The sequence below is a fragment of the Diuraphis noxia genome, unplaced genomic scaffold (genome assembly GCF_037042655.1).
Source record: "Diuraphis noxia isolate RWA-SAM2 unplaced genomic scaffold, SU_Dnox_SAM2 contig0002, whole genome shotgun sequence".
NCBI lineage: Eukaryota > Metazoa > Arthropoda > Insecta > Hemiptera > Aphididae > Diuraphis > Diuraphis noxia.
Genome location: NW_028301712.1, coordinates 68031995 through 68056489, shown reverse-complemented (window position 1 = coordinate 68056489; position 24495 = coordinate 68031995). Strand labels below are relative to the sequence as shown.

At 26.9% G+C, this 24495-nt stretch overlaps 1 protein-coding gene, 1 long non-coding RNA gene and 1 other non-coding gene across 3 annotated transcripts in view; 1 reads left to right on the top strand and 2 right to left on the bottom strand.

Annotated features, from left to right (window-relative positions):
• LOC107162528 (LHFPL tetraspan subfamily member 1 protein-like) overlaps nucleotides 1–24495 on the top strand; it is a 273280-nt gene that overhangs the window by 26420 nt on the left and 222365 nt on the right. The window contains exon 2 of the mRNA XM_015509480.2: nucleotides 10157–10258. Coding sequence (XP_015364966.1) covers nucleotides 10157–10258 — 102 coding nt within the window. The remainder of the gene's footprint in view (nucleotides 1–10156; nucleotides 10259–24495) is intronic.
• Nucleotides 1–24495, bottom strand: part of LOC149058838 (uncharacterized) — a 120804-nt gene that overhangs the window by 38146 nt on the left and 58163 nt on the right. The window lies entirely within an intron of this gene.
• Nucleotides 10782–10873, bottom strand: TRNAY-GUA (transfer RNA tyrosine (anticodon GUA)). Its single transcript is given in 2 exon segments — nucleotides 10782–10817; nucleotides 10837–10873. It is a non-coding gene; the product is annotated as a tRNA-Tyr (tRNA).

The window sequence follows — 24495 nt, the reverse complement described above, 5'->3', positions numbered from 1 at the left end:
AGCACACTATTATACAAATTATTTAAAACTTCGTGAAAAAACTTAAATAATAATATTTAGAATTTTATTTAAAAATGTATTATTGTTATTTTGTTTATTATATTATAATATTGAGTTAATCATTATAACTACAAAATAACATTATTATGTTCATAGTTAAATGTAAATTTAATTTCCGATAAACGAGATCAGTTTCAAGGTTAAAATAATATTTTTCATATTTTAATATCTAGACATACTTGACTATTTACGGTGTGCTTCAACTTTTCTCGTGTTATTATTTTTGTGTCTTTACTTTTACGTTATACATTTTTCATGTGCTTCTGATTCCACGTAGTACTCCGCTACAAACATGTAATGAGTTATAATATTTAACTATACGTCTAGAGTAATCTTAAATTGTGAAGGGTTGAAATCCGGTTTCTATGACATTTTCGGAGTTCTATATAGGTAGATTGGGCATTTGGATATTTCAAAGAGAAAAGCAACTTGTTTTTGTTAAGCCTATGCAACGACCTACTTGACTTTAAATGACAGTGATAACGTAACCGTTTGATTTGATAAGTATACCTACTAATAATTTGGTTGCTTGATCACATGTATCACAGCGTCACCTAGTGTGTTAGTGAATACTGGATAGGTACGTATACTTATTATATCATATACCTGTAGTTGTCGGTGGTTGAACATAATTAAATGTGATTTTGATGTTGAGGCATTCTCGGTGAAATGTTTGCGCTTTGATCCTTAACTAGAGCACTCTCAAAACCTTTGTTCTCCGGTAACAGTAAATTTGTTTTACCCAAAATATATAATTCAGCCAATACTTACCCATTCTATTGTGTCTTAACCGATCATATTATCTACATACGGGTCTTAACTATAAATTCTGCTAAAATTAGCAGCAGTCATATTTCACACTTTTCTTTAGGTTCGATTTATCCGTATATTATTTAGGAAATTTCAAACCACTGAGCTCTATTTACGCAGTTGTCATAATACTTACACTTAAATCACCTAGGTCCACTCCACGATTGAGGACCACTACTGAGGTGCTACCAGAGTACTATAGATATAATCCACGTGTTTAAATTATTATCTTTTAATACGCTTCAACGCTGGAACTAAAAAGTTACTCTTATATTATTAATTTTAAATAAGTTGTATACGACGATTTTGGTTGAATAAATTTAATGCTGCCTTTGTTTTACAAGTGTGTAAATTGCAATTAATTAGTTTTATATACGTGTTAAAATTTTATTATGTACGAATACCAATTATGCAAAATAATGATGGGATTTAATAATTAGTTGAATTATAATAATGTATAGCCGTATAGGTAAAAGGTATAGTATCTTTGTAATTTATAAAGTGAGTTGCATAAGAATTCTTATATTTTGTATTGTCTGCTAATAATACTATTACAGTGTTGCATATCAAAGTAGTATAATCATTAATCACTTAGTCTCAGCAATCAGATTGATTGTGTATTTAACACCTTATAATAATGTTTTAGGTATAATGATATATAAAAAAAATTGACAACTGAACAACCTGCGAATTGCACATTTATTTAAAACTTAAACAATATTTTAAAGGCTTAGGAATTGTTTTCCAAGAAACTGTCATTATTAGAAAAATAAAATCTTGATTCATGCTTGATATTTTTTTCAATTGATTATTGATTATTTGTTTGTTTATTTATGTTAATACTCATTCTATAACAAACAAATGTTAAGGCCGTTCTTACAATGTCCGGTTAAGTGTCGGTTAAGACTAACCGGTAGAATTCTATCGGTTAACTCATGATAAATTCTTCCGGTTAGTGTTATCAGGCACTAACCGAGCATTGTAAGAATGGCCCTTAAATGCATAAATAATATCGACAATCAAAAATAAATTATCTATGTTGTTTCTGTTACCATTTTGAAATTAAAAATGTATTTCCAACTATTTATTAATTTGTATGAAAAAAACGTGTACATAGAAGATTAAATCAAATTCCATAGACAATAATTGTACTAGGAAAAAAAACGTTGCCGTAAATAAAAAAATGAAATTGATGAAAAAGGCGTAGTTGGATACTTAGTAATATTTTATTAAAGGACTGTTAAAATATTATGAGAATTATGTCTGATGGACTATACGCATAATAATATCACAAGATTGAACGCATGCATGTTATAAGCATTTATCTTCTCTAAATATATAATAATGTTATACATGAGTTTTATAGGTACAACAAATTATTCAGTATTACTTGGATGCATGAGTGCATAGCTATAATATCAGCTACTATAGTATGCACTTGTTTAGTTCGAGATTATTTTCTTTATCCAATCTGTTTATGATGTATGAATATTAAATATAATTATTAATATATTATGGATACGCGAACAGCTTCACATTTTGGTAATTAAAAACACCGTGCTTACCAAGTTACTTTCGTATGAATCGATATTAAAATAATCCAACATCAACGGGTACACGTTAACAACATGCAGAGTATTCCAGACGATGTACTCTTAACCATTTGAAACGAAATAATAGTTCTGTATTATTATTTCTGGTAACAATGATTAACATTATTATTTATTATCCATTTCATTTATTTCGTTGATAAATTCTCTATTGTGGTAAAACTTTAACGAGGCGTTTCTATAGTGGTAGATTTATCTACCACAGCCATCCCCATTGTCTTCAATCACAACAAGATAAGATATTAGGTACTTAATTATAGTGACAACTAATAATAATATTATGAAACAACTATCCACAATAATTATTATTACATAAAAAAAAAAACAAAAGCTAATCACGGTTTCAGAAAAAACGTCTCAATCACTAGCCTAGGGTATAAGAAGTTAAAAAAATTATTTTTCTAATAATAGTAAATAATGAAATATAAAATATAAATATAAACTTGATATCGCTAAAAATAATAATATGTATTACTGAACTATATATTGTTATATACATTAAATGATTAAAATTATTGCATACTTGTTAGTTGTTGTGATAGTAAATTAAGTTTATGATATCGAACTAAAGGGTGGATCAACATAAAATGGCCAATGCGATTATAATTACAATTAGCATTTTAAAATGGGAACGTACGAAACAGTGTTCCTTTTATGATGTAGAAGATAGAGGTATCTCTACGCGGTCGTCACGCGTTGTTATTCACATAAGCATTTTTTATTTTTATTTTTTACTTAGCTTCTGCAATGACTATCACAATAGATAAACTATTTCAGTATTGCATGCAATTAATATGATACATATATATTCAGTTCAAGTGAGCATAAAATTATTCATATTTTTAAATAACTTATCATGATATATATTTTTATCTGTTGAGAATCCTTACATTGTATGATGAAAAAAAAAAATTATGTAGTTATAAACAATATAAATAATTTTATTTCTATTTAATTTTTTTTTTTTTTTTTGTTTTGGATTAACTAAATTAACTTTAGAACCGTTATTATACCAAAAATAATGTGATAACACAGTTTGATAAGTCAAACTAAAAATAACCTTAAATTTAAAATTAAAATGTGAATGATATAAATGTGCAAAATATAATATATCAACAACTTTAATTTAATTTTAATTTTAGAAAAATTGTAAATAAGTAAATTTTTTTTTTGACAAAATATTTTAATTTAAAAAGAAAATAATATGTTTAATTCAAATTCAAGAAAAAAAAATTAATTTATATTCTATCCATTCAGCCTCAATTATAATATGATGAATCACTATTAGATCTTTCTTCTGTCAGGTGGTCCCACAAAAAAAAGAAACTCTAGTTTTGTTATAATTTATATTTAATATGCTATAATGGTTAAAGGATAATTTATTATTTTGATATTGTACCAAAATTGATCATGACCAAAAGTCTTAGAAATACTAGTACAAAATATATCCCACAATAGTATATATCTGGTTATTGTTATTAAACTATAATATGAAGCATTTAAAATACATATAATATGTTTTTAAAAATTTAGCAATTACAAAAATTTACAATTTTTCCAAAATGTTTTTTGACAAGAATTTCTAAAATTCAACTATCAAAATTACTATAGGTTTTTTTTTTTTGTTAGGTCTATTGATTACATGATTTAACAGTCATAGAAATGTGAAATATTCATAAATATTTATGAATAATAAATATAGAATAGAGATATTAACATTTTGTATGATATGCTATTTAAAAAAAAAAAACATACATTTAAGAGGTAAAATAATAATAATAATAATAATAAATATATTATGATTTATAAAACTAGCAAATATACTTTTTACAGCTGTGTCTCAAACACATAATTTAGCTTATTTTATAATTTTATTATTATTTCATTAAAAAAAAAATACAACAATAATACATTCAATTTTTTTAATGAGTAACTAAAATAAAAAGCCGTCGTTAGATACAACTTGCATTAAAACGGTTGTTAAATGGCTTGTTCGTCAATTACGTTGAAAATATAAAGACCGCTGTTGATAATATTTTGAGCTTCATATATTTTATCGATATTTTACATATTATTAAAAATTCGGCTATTTTGTTCAAAGCGTATCATTAATCCGAAGTCCGTTGTTACTTTCATATGACTGGATGTTATTGTATTTTTTCTTTGTTATACTCTTTCATGCACGAATGGTTCAAAGGAAAACGGTCAGCATAAATTTAGATTTGAGCTTGTGAGTTACACATGGCTGTACTAGAACGGATCTTTTTTTTTTGTGTGAGTTCACATCCTAGGATTTCAAAAATGTTTTGAATCATCTATTTATTTCACCATATAACGCTATAATAAAATATTGATGTCGTGTGCCAGAGAAAAAAAAAATCACTTTTTGGGATAAAACTACAGTTCAAGATGTGTAATTATATGATAATAATTGTACTGAATAAACACGCACATTCATCACAGCATCAGATCTATATTTAGTAACATATATAATGAAAAGTCCATTCTAATTAATTTTTAAATTTATAAGGAATTTATTATAATCTGATATAATAATATAAGTAACACGTTAATTACCTTGTTTTACTTTTGAATTTTATCAAATTACTCTCACGTTCATATTTTTTACCATTCTGTTTGGTTCCCAAGTGTATAAAATTGGGTGAGATTTAACGTTATTACTATACTCTATCATTGATAATACTTGAACATAAAAATCCATAGGGCTTAAATCATTAGACGTTTAGTTAATAGTGATATAATAAAGCTAAACTAGGATAAAAAAAAAAAATAATAAATAGGCTATTTTATATATTTTATAGGGAACACACCTAAAAGCTAAAATATTGATGGTCCTTTATAATCTATGAACCAATATTTTATACAACCAATTCTATACATAATATTACTATATCTGTACAGCCTTTGTTTTAATAATAGGATTATCATACAATGTGATTTACAATTATTTTATTATTTAACCAGATCGATGCGTTGGCCCATTACACGGACGACACGTCTGTCTGATAGGTTCACCCGAACCCATATTCGGACACAAAATTAGTTTTAACTAAATACAATATAATATCATCATGATATCATCCATTGTACTTACTGTATTCAATATGAGTAATAAAGCCTCGTCGTAACAACAATAATAGTGCATTCTAATATTATTAGTTGGCTTCCCAGCGTCGCCAAATCACCAAATCCAAACGTATTTTGCCAGAAATTTTTCTCACTTATTCCATATTGGAGACTAATGAGGATAATGCAAATGTATTCGATAAATTTAGTAAAAATATATCCGTTGAACACGAACAACCAAGTCTCAAAGAGCAAATCGCCAACCCATATTATAAATAGTATGGCAATATCTGCAAACATAATTCAAAAACACAATACTGTAAATTGCATTTAAATATGAAATACCTATGATATTATTAAACCAAGAGTGATTCTTCACACTTAGACATCTGTCAGTATAACAATGACACACTTCTGACTTCTGCAGGTAATCAATAATTACTAATCATCATACTTTTCACTGTGTCAAGACTTTTGGAAATATAAAATAACCTTAGAAATCATTGTGCCAAAGATAAAATAAGCTGCCTAGCTAAGTTCATCTAATCATGCGTAGGTTTTATTATTGAATTTGAATTACATTCAAATTCAAAGAATGCTCAAACTACAATTTTCTTGCTCTAAACCGTAAATAATCATAATAGAAAAAAATAATTTTGTCCTTTTTCAGAACCCTTGCTCCCCCTACCCCACACATTTGTAGCCCGTCATAATATGCTTCTGTTCTAATGTAACCTTATCTCAATTTATTTTCCTCAAAAAGACACAAATGCTTCATTAATATTGTAATTGGACAACCAAGTGAAAAACGCTTACAAAAATTTACTTATATTTTAATTTAATAATATAATTTAATATCACATGTTTTTAATTTATCCAATGTGTATTTATAATTAAATATTTCGTAAACAAACGAATATCAATTATTTTGTTATTTCATTGAACTGCATATTAAATAAAGTTAAGCTTAAAGCGTATTTCATTTATTTCTTACAGACTGACAATCACTTTGTGTTTAATAAAACTGGCTTTACTTCAAGTTTTCTTGTATGTAACTATATCAAATGTACTTTGGCCTTTCCACTCTACAGAAAAATTACTGTTTCTGACTGATTTACCGAAAAAGTTTAGCTTCTAGAGTGGTATGATCACCACTTGCATTACACTATTTATGTATAGGTGTATATATATATATATAAATAATATATAACGTAACTTAACCTATATACATATATAATAGTAATACGCATCTAGGTTTGAGCGCGTGTCCATGAGCGCTATTGGTTTTAAAGGAGTTTGTTTACGACGTAAACTTTTAATGATATGAAATGTAAGACGCGGAGGATTACAAAAAGAAAAGATACGAATACGATGTTCGACAATTTGACTTGTCAATAAAATATTGCCTACCATCCAACAGTCCCGGATATTAATAATATATGATCTAATCCAACTTTTTTGTTTTTCAATAAAATCCAAAGTACATATTTTGTCCTTTTAAAATAATGGCTGCTCGAGTGATATTTTAATTATATTCATGCTTATCATTTTTTTTTAGAAATTTCAAGTAGGTATATACAAGTATAAGTATAGGAATCGTTTAAGGAAGTGGGGCAAACAATTTTAGTTTCTACATCACGAATACCCGAGATATTATTTTCAAGATATTAAGATTTTTTTAAATAATTTAAATAAAAATACTAATACAATATTCAACAATTAAAATAACTTTAAACTCACTTGGCTTATTGGTTTCATAACAGTGAACACATTGAAACGTGGCCAAAGAAATACTATCAAGAACTTGTCTTATTCGCTGTTCGTGATTTAATTATTAATTATAATGATAAACATTTTATAGGATAAAATATTCGAAAATTGAATATTGATAATATGTATACTATTTTTTTCATAAATCATAAGGATATTGATATATTATTATGACCTTTTACCTTGAACGCTACACAACCATAACAGTACAGAAATTAAGGAAAATTGTCATTAATTGTCATTATCTGTGTGTCTTAGTTTAAGAGTCATATCTCAGATAATTAAATATTTTATAACATATTTTAAAGAATGTCTTTTAGTTATTAAAATATATTTTTTTTAACGATAAATTAAAATATGAATGCGAATTATTGTGAAGCAGATACATTACATAAAATTGTTTCTAGATCTAAATTGAAATTCAAATGAGTAGTTTTCTGAGATTTTAAACATTGTGCACCAACAATAATTATAGTGCTTAAAAATTAGTTTTACATAAAATATAAGATAAATGGGTTGTTTAATATTTAGTATATTACTTATTAAACTCAGAAAACTTATAATAATAAAAAAATATGATTTATATAAAATATCAACATAGTTTTAAAATCATCATAATTCCCATATTATTATCTTTTCAACTTTTTATTAGCTTTTTATTAACGTCAAAAATGTGCACATAGTTAGTCAGTTATGAATTACATAATTTCAAAGTCAATGGTTTAAATTGTAGCTTTAATAAAAGATACATTTATCTAAAATTCTAGAGTTACATTAAAATAGATAATATTTGTACGATATCGATAAAACTGTTTCCATCATTTTTATAAACAGCAAATTTATTTATAGCCTATTTTAACATACCTAATATAGTTTAAACTATATTATTTGATCATCCTAGTCATTTCATACACTGATTTAATAATTTTTTATCAGTTTTCATTAGTATTGATAATATATTTTTAAGTATCACCGGAGAAGACAATTTTAAAAGGGTATAACAATATAATTCCTTAGTTTAGTTATGAATTTAATGTGAACGTAAAAATTCCAAAAATAATAATAATTATATTTAAAAAATTATCTGTATAAATGATAAACTTTTGAGAATATTCTTGTATGGAGTAAAATTAAGAGAAAAGATAAAATAATATTAACTTTGAAATAAGTCAAACATTACATTACATACATTTTGTAATATCCTACAAAACTACTTAGCCTTACGAAAATGCTTTTGTATTTTTAACTTTTAAATTTGTTAATCATATTTCACGCTTCGTTGTTTTTAGTTTCAGCTCGATTTTGCTCTTACTCATATTTATAAAATCAACTTTATATTTTTTTGATTAATGTACCTACCTACGTTATACATAACATTATATTATATCAAATAAATATAATTCTCCTAAAAAATATAATAATGTATCTTATAAAAGAATACTCGAGTGTCGCTTTGGCTGTAAAGATAGGTATACATTATTTAAATTTTATGAAACAACTATTCGTAATTTTAAAAATAAAATATACTCTTGCCACTTAATTAATGCAAAATTATGATGGATATTGACTTGTAGTTTTCTTTTTATGCCAAATAATAATATAAAATTAAAATTATTAGCGGAACAATAAACCTTGACAAAGAATTATGATCTCGCATCTTTGTTTATGTGTATTTTACATATTTATATTTCATATTAGTAGACGAGCAAACATATAATTCGTATTTTATTTATGAGCATTTGCTTATTTATATTTACAAATTTATATAAGATAACAATAACTAATTTGGTTCAATTAAAGAATGGTTGTTATAATTATTTACATTTGAAATGTATTATATAAATACTAAATTATATGTATTGTGTTATGTACATAATTTCAAAGTATAGTATAAATGTTCACCGAACAATGCGTAGTTTAAATTGTTCAATTTATTTTGTATATTATAAAATATAATAATATTTTAATATTATGTTCTAAGTAAAATGGCGATATACCAAGAACGGAATTACCACAATTACTTTTATTTAACCCAGTTTATATATATTGGATGATTCATCATGTATACTCATTCTCTTCTTCTTCTTCAATAATGCAGTGATTAAAAATGATTTTTGAATGAGTTTTTTGTACTCTTACTTAACGAGTGTCCCGTTGGTGAAAAACCTCTTTTTTAAATGAGAACTCCCATCCACCCATTTTTTCAACTGCAAATTTGTTTTGTGGATAATATTTCAGAAGTCTGATAATACTCAGAATCGAAATTTAAACGAGTAGTTTTTTAGTTATTTAACTTTGTGTACTAAGGATAATTTATATAGGTCCGTGGTAATGGGTTTGGAAGATATTATGGGGTTTACGGTAATTTTAAAAGTTTAAATTAATATTAATCTATCAACATTTATGAATCGTAAATATGATCCAAGTAATATAAACACTAGATCCAATATTATATCTACATTACATTTTTGTAAAACAATTTTTATGGTTTATTATCTTTAGTTTAAACATTGTATTAACCGAGTAAGTACCTAATAGTTTAAATTTTGAATTATCAAAATGTTTAAAAAAATATCCACCAAATGATTTATATAAAAAATAGGGGGAAAATGGGGGGGAGGTTTTCATCTGAAATGTAAAAGTTTGTATCATTGCATAGTACTTATCTAGTGTTTTTTTTTTTTTAAATATGAGAAATTTCGATAAAATTCAAATTCTAATAAATTCATAATTACAAGAAAAGATGAGGATGAGCGTTCTTGGTAATTCATTTTGTATAAATAGGTATATGTATATAAAATTGTAATCTACTTTTTCAGATGGCAACTACATTGACCGTTGCAGGGATGTGTTGGGCGACACTATCATTAGCAGCATCATTCCTATGCAGTTTTGGGTTCTATTTACCATTTTGGATACAGGTTAGATGCTACATTTTCATTATTTTATTTAATCTTATGATGTGTTGTTTTTATAACATTGTTAACTGAATAATAGTCGCTTAAATTTTTATTTAAACGTTTATTTATTTTCATAAATATATTAATTATTTCATTATTTTTCAAGTGAATGACTTGACTTTGTGAACTCTACAGTTTTCGTAGCTTGTATTTTGCAGTTAAAAATCTTTAAAAGTTAATTCAAGTCTGTACAGAGACCGGGTATTATGGTATTAGAAATTTGCCTGTTTTTGTTCATCTCAGCAAGAAATAATGTTGTAAAATATTATTTTAAAATTTAAAATAACGACCTTACAAAACTAATCTAAAAAGGGTTCAGTTTACATAGTATTAATATTGTTTTTAAATATACGAGTACTTATGCTGTGTATAATAATAAATTTGACTCGTCGGTAGGTATAATATATTTTGTAATTATCTCGTTATGACCTTTCACTCTACGAATTAAAAAAAAAAAATATTTATATATATATATAAAAAAATTTCCTTCGGGCCGGATTTGAACCAGCGACCTATGGATATCTATGATGTGTACACCACTACAGTCCACCGCTCTACCAACTGAGCTACCGAAGGTTGATAAATTCTGATCATTTTAGTGCAATTAAATCAAAGAGTTCACTTTCACCGCAAAAATAACCTTTGGCGTACTCTCACTGGCCCAGTTTAATATAATTACGTATAGTTCCTTGTGAGTACACCACACATTACACAGCACATCAAATACACTCGTATGTATACGGATTTGTCTATCTCACAGATCCTGAACAGTAGTTATATATTTTGACGAAGTTGTATTAACCATAATTATACATAATAATATATACAAACAAATTTAATTTGGTTTGGTTTGAACATTTTACATTGGAATAAAAGTCTTTTAGTATAATATATTTAATATTAAATAATATACGTTATTATAATGTACAGTTAACATTTTAAAATTTGACAGCCTAGAAATAATTCATAATTAAATTTAATTATGATAATTAGGTAATCAAAATTTAAGGATATTCGATCCCTATTGTTTTTAAGAAGTTCAATATAACAAGTTTTCTATGTGTGTGCATGCGGATCGTATAAATGTTTGCGAAGTAAGTGATCATTAATGTGAGAGACTTTGTATAAAATAAACAGCAGAGCGCTCCCGCAGGCACACTCAGTGACACATAATATGTGCCAATAACTCATTACACTATACCTATCCAAATATTAATTATATTGTTTTTTTTTTACAGTTATATGAGCTAACCTATTTATCCGATAAAATTTATGAAAACATAATTTAATTTTCGATAAACTGTTTGAAAATGACTTCCTTACACTTTTTAATTCATTTTTTAAATTTTGATATTATTAACATTTTATTAAAATTATTAATATTTAAAATTTAAATATCTAATTTTGAAGAGTTAAGTTGTTGAGTTTCAAAAAAAGTTGCAATGCCATTTTCAATAAAATTTCATGACGAATTTAAATTTGTGTTCAGAAGTTTTATTCGATAACTAGGATATATGTAACAGTTGGCATAATACAGGTTTATTTTGGTAGAAATCGGAGAAGGGATCGAATCACTGTATTTTAATATTGTTTTAAACAGAGTTTCAGTAAAATAACGCATACTAAATTGCATTTGAAACAAATTTAACTGGATTTATTTATTCAATTGTATTTATTCAATAAAAAAATGAATATATTTAGTTACAATTTTGAAGCTCTATTTTCTTTCGTTTGGAACTGTTTAAGATTTGAAATTTGAAATTACAATTTTCATATAATAATATAATAATCCTATGCATGTTTAAATGAAATAAATTCAATTGTAAATTAATATATTTAATTATTTCATGTACATGGACTAAACAAAATATGTTTTTAAGGGAATTTCTATTTTCCTAGTTGTACCTATTTGGTGAAGTAAATGAATAAATTAAAAAAAAAATAACGTTCTTACTCTAGTAATAATCTAATATACATTTGAGATGTTATTAATATTAAATAGAATGTAGTATTTAAAATATAAATCAGTTAAGAAGTGTGTCAGTGATCAGTTGTTCTAATACATTAGCTGTAGTTATTTACATAAGTATACCTACCATTAATTATTTTTACACTGACTAGATACAATTAAACAATTTATTTGCTTATATTTACGATTTTGATTTGTTCTGTTCTGTGTTCTCGACGTATATAAATGTAAAATGACTTAGGGTTTTAAAATTGCATAGAAGTTATCAAGTAAATTGATTTTCTTAAGTTTTGTGAATAAATTCTATTCATGCAATGAATAAATGGTTCGTATGTATCCTAAGCTAACCTATATTATGCATAAATAAATAAGTATTTTTTCTGACCGTAACATTATGAAGAATAAAATATTCTATGGACTTTAACTAGTATGTCCATTTCTATTTCGAGTCTTTCACTGTGAATTGTAATTGTTAGGTAATACATGTGTACCGTATGTATATATTTGTAACTGTTTAGTTATAATTATCATTATCCAAGATGAAAAAATAACGACAAAACAAAATATGATCTCTTTTTCTAACTAGAATTTCCATAAATACTAATACAAATCAATTCCCATTCAATATTGGATAGTAAAAAATTCAAAGCAAATAATAAACAATAAATATTAATTCTAATGCATTATGCAGGTTGGGAGATATTTATTTATTCTGAGAGTGGAGGGTTGAATTGAAAAATGATAGATTCATTTTGGATTCGAATGTCCAATGGGAATATAAATTACTGAATGCTTGAAACACAAATGACAATTTAACGAGAATATTTCATGATATTTATATTTTTCCTTTTCTACATTAATATTCACATATTATATTCCATAGTAATTTTCACTATTTTCTTGCATTCCATAACGAATGATTTATCTTCATGCCTCTTGTTGAACATAATAACCAGAAACGGAATGTTAAAAATTCCTCTACGTTTGAAATAAATATACGATCATACCTTCAAAATATGCTCTTCAATCGAGATTCTGTGTAATGTGTTGCCATATTGGCTTTTTCCAATATTTGTTAAATTTATTACATAATATTGTGTAATGGAAAATTTGACGGAAATATATTTTCTCTATACATAGATATTAGTTAATTTATAAGCTGAAAAGTATATTTCTTCTCAGTTTCTTCGGAGAAGAGATTTTCTTTGAATTATATTCGAAAACCCCTGTCTTAACCTTGACTTCTTTAATCTTTCTTTCAGTCATGAGTATAATATATAAAACAAAAATTGGATTTTTCCATGCCACAAGAAAAGTTTCCTAGTTGGGATGAATTGTGTAAAAGTATCGAAAAAAACTTAATTTCACCGAAATTTGGCCATTTTAATTATTTTATATTTTTTGTTGCTGATAAATAACTGCCTCGGTGACTGGGGCCATTGGCTACATTAAATAATTACATGTGATTAAAACTTATATGTATGGTAAAAAAATACAAAATTAATATTAATATTTTAGTTATATACAATTTACATTTATAATAAATAATATATTTATATAAATATATTTTTCATTTTAATCATTATTATTAGTATTTATTATGACTGTAGTGTTTTAATTGGTTTTGCTTGGTTTTTATTTACGTTATATTTTTATTATTCAAAATATGAAGAACATTTTTTATTTGAAATACATCAACGTTGCATTTTTGTTGTTTAAAAATTTAATTCTTTCGAATTATTAAAATCAATATTACTTAATTAATTTTATTTGATTATTTAAATTTTAAATACTGCTAGCTATTCATGATAATTAATTATTTTTTATAATGTTCGCTATGTATGATCCATAATATTTATAATCGAACATGAATTAAAATTATTATTATACGACTCACCAAATTTGACAACAATTATTATTTGTTATTCCAGTTTAATAACCTACTACAATTATAATTAATTCGTACCTGGTTAATAATTTTTATGCTTGAAGTTGTATTTTACACCAACATAATACTGTGTAATTTATGATTGATATTATGTGAAGTTCTAGTGCACAGAATTTCGTTTACTTCGTATTAATCATTAGTAAGTTATTACCAACACTTAATAATCCCACTTTTAGTCTGGGAGCTGAAAAAGCATATATTATGCAAAATAAAAGATGATCGTTCCATTTCCGATGTAATTTCAACGAAGAAAATATGTACTCAGGGACAAATATGTGGGTATAATACATCAATATATATCATGGTTTATGTTCACACGCGCCGCCGTATCAGCCATTATTACGATATCCAAAAAATACGATACCGTGAACACTTGATTATTATTTATTATTATTATTATTATTATTATTATTATTATTATAATCATTATTATTATTATTATTATTATTTTATCCACAAGCGGTTTTGTTGAAATTTATAACGCTTTGACTGCGGCAATGAGGGCGTAAAAATAACGTTTCAAATGAATCACTCGCGTGTAAAGCAGACCGTAAGCAATTCTTTGGTTTCAAGTAGCAGTTTCCTCCACTCTCTTGTAGCTTTTTTGTACGTGCTTACTGTCAAAGTTTAAAATTTTTTTTTCGCTTTTGGACAAATTTATTATTCCGAACATAGGTATATTATCTACGTATGATTGACTGTGTTGAATTAATGTCTTACTCGACTTAGTATATGCATTATAATTATAATTCGTCGTATATATTCAAAAGAAATCATTTCTATTTAATCTTTAACAGGCGAATGTGGTTAAAGGCAATATTATGAATTCGAATTGGATCGAAATAATACTATCAATGAAAATATAAATCCAACGAATATGGACAAACAATACTAACATTACAACACGTATATAGGTACTTATAATAAAAAATATAAATGTAAAAACTTCAGTAATATTACTAAATCCATTAAAAAATGTAATAATGAAATAGGGCATCAATAATTTTATTCAATTTCTACGTGATTCACCATATAAAATACTTCAAGGCATAATAGTAATTATAGTATATTGTGTGGATTAAAATAATAATTCTAATATTTTTTTGAGTACCAATACCTACTCAATAAATTAATCGTAATTCATTAGTTAATAATTCGACCCGATAAGATATAGCTACGTTAAACATTTCTTATCAAAGTAACTGTTCAAAAGAAGCGCATTTAAAGATTTGAAAACCATAATTTAGTAACCAGGTACTTACCAATGTGATTCGTTACAATAATATCAGTTTTCATAACACGAAGTAAGTTAATAAAATCCTTAGAAATGTATTAATAACCAACAAATATAATATACACAATCAAATTAAAATTCATTTATCAAACCGTTTTTTATCACATAAAAAATAACATGGATAAAACCTTTTCAAATTGGATTAACTTAAAGTTAAATAGAATCTTTTTGAAGTGCACAATTTTTGTAAAGAACCTTTTAAAAGTGAAATAATTGACGGTTAACATTTTTAAAGTGACAAAATATTTAAAATATTCTACTTAAAATTTTCTATAAATTGATAAACTGTATAGACACGTGTCTCACGAAACAATGAACATTTTAGTTTTTATTTAGAAAATAATTTTAGTACTAGGTATTAAAAACATGGTTCGTTGATTATATTCTGTATTATTATAATAAACATGTTTAACATGATTAAGCAATTAAGAGTCAAATATTTTTATATTGGGTTGTTTAATAATAACGATTGTTTTTACAGTTTAGAAGAATTATTTGTTGACGTTAGTTGAAGTTAAGGTTTATAATTTTGCACATAAATACTTCTGAATTAAGGATGACCAACGTACAAAGTTATTCACCTAGTACCATAAAATAAATCAGGTGGACCATTACTCGAATACATTATATTTTTTTACTTGTACACTTTTAATTATTGATCATCGATTTTATATTTATTCTAAAGTCACACACTTTCGTAGTTATTTTATAATATATCACTTTTATCCATCAAATTAATATCAAAAATACAATAATTATACCTACATAAAAAGTAATAAATTCAGAATTAAATTAATTACATAAATGCTTTAAGTTTTTGTATAATACAAAATACTCAACGAATCATCAGATGACAGAAACTTATTTCAATTGCGTTAAAGAATTCTCAACCGTGCAGTGAATGACCAAAGTAGGTATACGAAATAGCTGACTTAATTTTTAATTCTTTAATTTTATTTTTTTCATTGTTCCTGAAATTGTCTTCCTTCTTTTTTTTTACTACCTAGTGAATGATATCATCCAAAGGACGTAAAAATAATTGGCCGAGGCAACGTTTAAACTCGAACAGTGTTTTTGACGGCTATTGTGTTGGTGACATAACGTTTAGGGAGCACATTAACACATCGGTAAGACTTCAAGTTCGCGTATTGCAGCGTATCCAACTTTTGTCCTTTGTCCTAATTTTCATCAACTTTTTGAAAAATTGCAGGCTAATACCTTGCAGCTTCGTTCGTCTCACGGGAATTCTATGTGCTCATTTTCCATGCGGCCAGTGTATACAGATATACGTGTAATATATATTTATGTCTGTACTCGGTCACCAGACGACACAATGATACGTACAGATGTCGTATCGGATCGAAGTTTTTTCCTTTATATATAAATTAACAGCGACAAAACACTTCTCTGGGGGCATGGCATGCTTACAAAGCTCTATCGAATAATCGTCTGGGTGAAAAAAAATAATGGGCCAACGGGGCTGACGGGTACGGGATGAGAGTAGTTGATGTTGTAACGCTCACTTCCGAAAAGTCCTGCTGTCACGTGAATAGAGAATGAATACATCCCTATTGTGCCGATGACGCCAGAGAGGCGGGCTAAAGTGATTTTAGAAGGAAGAAAAAACCGATATTATTAAACCGAGAACGAGTAACGTTTCAATACATTAAGCCGCTTACCGGCGATGGCAGACATAATAGGAACGGACGTATGCACTAGAGGTTAACTCGAATCAGGTAGGTACTCGATGTCTACAACGAGTGTCACCGCGTATCAATACAACTATCAGTGATTGATTCGTAACGAAAAATTAAACGTTAAATCTTTTTTTCAAATCTACGATTTTAGACTAAAATATGTGATAACCATTTGATATCAGCATATAAGTTTACTGGTCAATCGTAAAATCGTTTGTAAATTTATTTTATTTTTTTAACCAGGCTTGAATTATTAAAATCTGTTGAAAGCCCTAACTGATCGAATAACTGATATTATAGGATAGGTACCTATGTTAACGTCCAACAATATCTACCACACATTAATTAATATCAATCAAATGTTTTAAAACATCAAAGAAAAAAATTAATTAGTCAAATGAAATAGTTTATTTATTATTTTCATTTATATAATATATATATATATATAGGTAGAATAGATTTTCAATATCTCATTAACTTTAAACGATTACTAAAATCATAAATTGTTTTCATTCGAATTTGTGAATTTTTGTAGATTTGAAATTTAAATATAGCTCTGACACGTGTTAAACAATATTAACTATTATTGCTATTATTATTGTTGCCGTATTATTTCTGTAAGAACCTCTAATTTGGTATATGGTTATAACGGTTAAAGTGCTGCAGATAGAAAATGTTTCTTTTATAAACTTCCAAGAGGGTACACTTCGGGATTCAAATATAATATATATATATTATATATTAGATATTACATTATAACAACATACGTTGTACAGTAATATATTATTATTGTTGTTAGGATTTAGCGGCGCAGTCAGGAAATTAAAAACCCTTCGTCGCGGTCGTGGTTGGATATCGTTGCAACGCGTGTGTTGCTCGGGGAGCTGTTTACTTTATTTTTTTGAGATATATGTACGATTACAGACGGACGGCCCCCCTCGCATATATTATATCGAATTTTTTTTCTTTATTCGTACAATATATTTTCACTTTGCCGTTTACGATATTTTTATGCAGACCACGTGTTCACTGCAAAGATTTCCCAGGGTTGTACGACGCATATATAGCGCGCCCATAGTCTTATAGGGTACACTCGGCGGCAGCACTCGGCAACGACAAGAATTATTGCTTGTTTATACGTTGACATTTATATAAGCTATCATTTTCCGACCCCCGGCATAAATCCTCGGGGCACTCGTTAAATAATTTCTTCTTTTTATTTCTCCCTCCCCTCCCCCCTGTACGTCACTATATTTGTGCGTGTGTATACGTGTGTTTGTGTGTTTCTTTCTTTCTCTCTCTCTCTCTCTCTCTCACACACACACACACCATCATCTATCTATCTACTCCCGTCCCACTGTCTCTATACCCTTTTCACTACCATCACCCACATCAGCCATACTCACCAGCACTTCACGGCGTATACGTTCCGACCATACAAAAGGAATACTACTCCGCTGTTGGTGCTTCTGCTTCGGGCAAAATAGTACCCTGTGGACAAGAGCCACCCCACTCAGTTCTATCCTCTTTGATATACAGTCATATATTTATTTGTTTTGACTCTCAGAAGACTATAATATATATTTATATACATGTTCAGCACCACCATATATATGTTGTATACGTGCATACATAAGCATATATAAGCACACATATACACACGTCTTTAAGATTCTTTCAAGTAAATGGATTCAAATGACACTGCAGAAGCAAGCAAAAAAAAAAAATGACTGTAACGAAATCGATTTTTATGGCTTTGAGTCGAACTACACTTGAAGCATCGTCACCGGAGTATAATCTCAACCGTACATATCTATGAACAACAATTCGCCAACCAGAGTGCTTTTGAATATCTTCTAAATAAACCGATTGCTATAATATATTGTCAAAAATGAAAGATTTAATACCGAGGGAATTAAAGGAAAAAGCGCGAAATTTACATTCAATGTAAATGAAAATAGTAAATTATTGTTATTTATTAGTTTATGACTATTTAATTAGAATCGAACCTTATACAATATTTTATTTAAATTCAGTGAAAAAAAAAAAATATAAAAAAAAGCGTACCAAACAATATTATCATAATATACGTACAGGTACCACATATGTATAAAACAAAACAAAATAATATAATTATATTTTTAAAATTCAAAGCAGATTATAAAGTACTTATCTACAGTTCATATTGTTCGTGCTGCCCTCATAAACGATTTTTTGTATTTAAGAAACTTGGTGAGAACCATTAGTTTCGACAACTGCAATAAACATATGAACATATAATATCTACTAAATTAGAAAAACATTTTTTTTTTTTTAAATTTAAATTATTAAATTAACCTGGTTGAATAAATTAAGTGTGGATAAAATAGCAGATTGAGAATTTCAGGAAAGGATAGATTGAGGATTAGCTGAAATATTTACAGAATTAATTAAGGAGAGAAAGATTTTGCGTTTGGAGAAGATATATGGGCAGTTAAAAAGGATGTGAGTGATATTGCAAGTGGCGGGGGTGATATGACGGGTGCAGAGGGGGGAATCATTTATGCCGATCTTAAATGAGTGCGAAGGTAGTAAGGTTTGTCCGTAGCGAAGGCGAGAGAAAGAGATTCTTACGAGATAGTTAAGATTTATCAAACCAAGGGAGAGGAGAAATGGATGGCGCAATGTCTCTGTACCAAATGGCAAAATAAGTGGGAAGACCTTCCCAGTATTTGAGACATAATTTATCAACGCTATTTTTTGGCATTGGGCAAAAGTCAGATCAGGGTATTGTGCTAGTTTGGGGACAGTATAAGAAGGCTGTCGATTTAGTCAGTGAGTCTGCAGTCTTGTTACCGGAGACCCCGTATGGCCGAGGACCAAGAGAAACTGTACGTTAAAGTTTAATTCGGGAGCATATGAAGAAGGGATCTGATTGTAATGATGAGTGGGGATTTGGGTGTTCTGAAAGCATTTGAGGAAAGAGTTTGTAAACATGAAAGAGAATCAGTTATGATTAGAAATTTGTTAGGGGTTAGTGTAGAGATGAGAAGTAGAGATTAAATATTGCATAGCATTCGGCGGTATAGGAAGATTATTATTGAAGGAAATATGAAATACAGGAATAACAAAAGCAAAACCGTCTGAAAGAGGTGTGACAATAAAGATTATTAAAACGGTAAATATAACGACTATACCACAGATATTTAACTATATCCAGTACAATTAAGATATGGTTGAATTATTAAAATATCAAGTACCGATAAAATGTTATTAAAAAAAATTGCATACATTTTTCTTATTATTTAAATGTAATATATTTAAAGTAATATTATACGTACTATAAGAACCAAAGTCATCCAATATTCAAAGAATTCAATAACAGGCCAGATAAAATGATCTAAAAACATATAATTTCTACAAAATGCTTAAAATAATATAAAGTTGATTAATATTGTATACGTTTATGCTTATATAGAAGCTAAAAATGAAATTTTGACCATGTCTTCAAGGCTTTAACGCGATAACTAGAATTTAAATAAATAAATAGTTAACGCATCATTATAGCAGTAACATCATTGGAAGCATAACTTTTTTGCTGAAAACGAAAATTATACTAGGCGTATTCTGTAAATTTTATTTGTATTTTGTATCTATATGTTGGAATATGATGTTATTTATACAACTCAAGTTTCTTATACTCGTATATCTAAATCACGTGTTAAATTAGACGCGTATAATAATAATATACCCTTTTATAAACGACCCAACTGGCACTGAAAAAAATATTTAAATTTGGCATGATAAAAACTCAAGGAAAAATCTTTTTTTTATCTTCCTATATAAAATGTGTAAACTTAAAATATTTTACCATAGTGACACTGGTTGTCAACGAAAATTAATACATAATATACAAATATCCTCATCATTAAATAATTTAAATATAACTTACTCTCTTATTTTTTCTCCTTTGTTTTTGTGTTTGAACACTTATAAAAAAACTACCCTACACATAATTTTGGTTACGATACTAAAAAAAATCTATAAATTGTACAAAGCGTTATAAAAATATAAACGTTTTTTGATATTTGACATAATGTTTATCAATTATACTGTGATAGATATGCGTTTGACAGTAATGCCCGTCGAGTGTTAACGAAGATAAAATATTCGATAATACTATGATATCATATTATTATTATCATAGAATGTTCACGTAATAATAATTTTAAGTTTATCGGGTATCAAACGACATATTGTGTTCATATTAAATTGAAAACGCTCCTACATAATATTATATACAAATAAAAATAATAAGCCCTTTTACTTTAATTTATTTTTGTCCCCTATACGATCGGGTCTCCGAGTGTTGTTGTGTTATTGTCTCTTGTCTATAGGCACTCTGTCAAAGGTCGTAATCATCGGTGACCGTCGTACACAGCTGTCGTGTCAAGGCGGCTTAAATTAATTTTTGCGGTGAAAGCTGTTCATGGGTTTGAATGCACAAATACGAGTAGATTTCGTCAATCAAGTGGTTTACTCTTAACACGAATAGAGTTTATTGTAAAATTATTTTCTACATGTTTAATGACAAAATAATATTCGAAGTAAGAATATTTCTACGTTTTTGTAAAACTAATTGGGTATAAAAATATTAGTCTGTACCTATTTATAAAAACAATTTAAATTATTAAATATAAAATTGTAAAAGCTCAGTCTTGTAAATAATGCAATTGCCGGTTATTAACCTCACAGACGGTTCTATAAATAAATAATAATAATAATAAAAAAAAAATGTATGAATGCCGTGCGATTTTTGATTAAATTATATTAAATGATTTCCACAATTTGTTCAATTAACATTTCCAAAGGCACTAGCTGAATGCATTTCAGTTTGTGTGGAGAACATTCCATATTTTTATAAATTGTTATGCATTATCCTAACCTATTGCGTGGCACTATAATATTTAAATGCAATACACATGACTTCCATTTGATAATATTAGTATTATAATATTATAATATTAATATTATTATATAATATTACAATTTAATCGTATATTAAAAAAAATGTCTTAATAATATTTTAGAACTATTTTACTTTATGTTTAATTTATGGATTTTGAATATGTCACCAATATTGTATACTTAAACAGTAAATTCAACTGTATAATAAGCGATCACAATGATTTATCCGGTAAACGCAAAATTGAACACTATATTCGACATGAATGCTTGGAGAGAACAATAATAGCACAAGTTCTTTGTTCGTTAGTACCGAGAGGTAAGGGAGGGCGCATCATTGTGATTCGGTTATTTATTGGTATCCCTTAGAATACCCTATTGGAAATCAGGCGTTTGTCTTTCGAATGGGTCCGATTTTCACAATTTCGAAGTCCTGGAGCATAATAATTATCGAATGCCTTTGAAATCCAGTAATAACATAAAACTGTATAGTAATAGTGAGGGAATAGGGTGTATCTTTATTCGATTGTTGTTATCATTTGTTTTTTTCCATACTCTCAAACGTATTTGCCAAGAGCAAAATGTAATCGAATCGAAAACTATCATGTGCAAATGTTGTCAAAATCACAATTAGAGCTAATCTCTAAAATACACAACTATTGCATTACCGTCACAGAGCTTAGTGCCACTACCAGGTTATATAATTAAAGAGGTGATATCATTGCGTTTGATACAATTATTGCTTAGGTTTACTTTAGCCGGATAAGACGATTTATTGTTTAGTGCTATTTGTCGCTATAGGTGCTTAAAGTTACTCATAGATATCTACACGAATACGTTTTAAAAACGTTGGTTTTCACTTAATTTTTAAGACAAATAGATAGCAAAAATATATAAATATGAATCTAAAGAGCTGGAATTTGTATAACATTTTCAATCTTGCTCTAAAAAAATCTTGCTTTTACCTTTTAAACAGAGTTAGAATAACTCAATAACTTAATTGCAAAGAAATCATAAGAATTTTAATTTGTCGGTACCTAGGTAGATAAATTATAACTTAATGTTTCATTTAGTATAAATTTAGATTTACTGAATGAACTCGTGTTAACAATTATAAATTAATAAAGATTAAAGATATAAACATTTTAAAATGGTTTTTTATTTAGATTTTTATGGGAGTTTACGTGATATTCTTACAAATAAATAAATGATAAATCGATTTGTAACTCAGATTATAGAAGTTTTCAAAATACTGTGAAAATTGTAACTTCTATAATATTTTAACCCTCGTAAATTGTTCTTGTCAAAAACGTTTGGTTAATATTTTTTCTTTTGAAAACCAATGCAATATGCCATTAGAATGGGGTCATACTACATAATAACAAATGGTACTCTTGGGTTTTGTTATCACTTTAAAATCACCATATACTCTATTCGATCGTTTAGTGCGTGTGTTTTCTGAAACATTATAATATAATTTTATGGGATCTTTTGAATTATTTGTACTGTTTTTTTAATATATATTTTTGTATTTTTACTAAATAAAAATGACACCTTCTCAATTATGGTAATAAGTAATGTATTATTTTATCCCAAATACTGCACAAAATAAATATAATATGGTATAATGGTTAAAAGGTACAACTTTTTTTTTTAAGTTAGTACTTAATATTGTTTTCAATTATTTATTTATTTAAAATTTGATACAATTATTTATAAGCTGATATGAAAAAATGTAGCTATACGAATAATGTAATGGGAAAATAAGTAAAAAGTTGATCAATAAAAAAGTAAAATATGTATTCATATACTTTTACGATTATAAAAATGTACATTATATAATGAAACAGAGTTAGAGACTATCAATATATATATATAAATATGGTTTTACAATGATAAAATATGTATACTAACTAATATTTTGTTAATAGAAAAAAGCATGATGGTAAATTTATGAATTATTATTAGCTAATGCAAATTATATTTTGGAAAGATAATCCTTCGATTAATTTCTTGGTGAATAAATTAAAAGCTCTTTTTGAAAAAATCTTCATAATTAGCATTCCACAATCAATCGAATTATTCTAGTTTTTATTAAAACTATTTTATCGATCTTTAATTATAATTTGTAAATAATCCATTAAAGTATAGAGTCCTATAGAGGACACGGTGATTATATTTATAACTCATCTTAATAAGCAAAACATTTTAAAAAGTAGATATGAGGTTATGATCAATATATATACATATATCAATATGATCAATGCAATTTGATATTTAAAATTCCAAGATGTATGTAAAACGTCGTATTGATGAAAAAAATGAGACATTTTCTTGTATTCATTC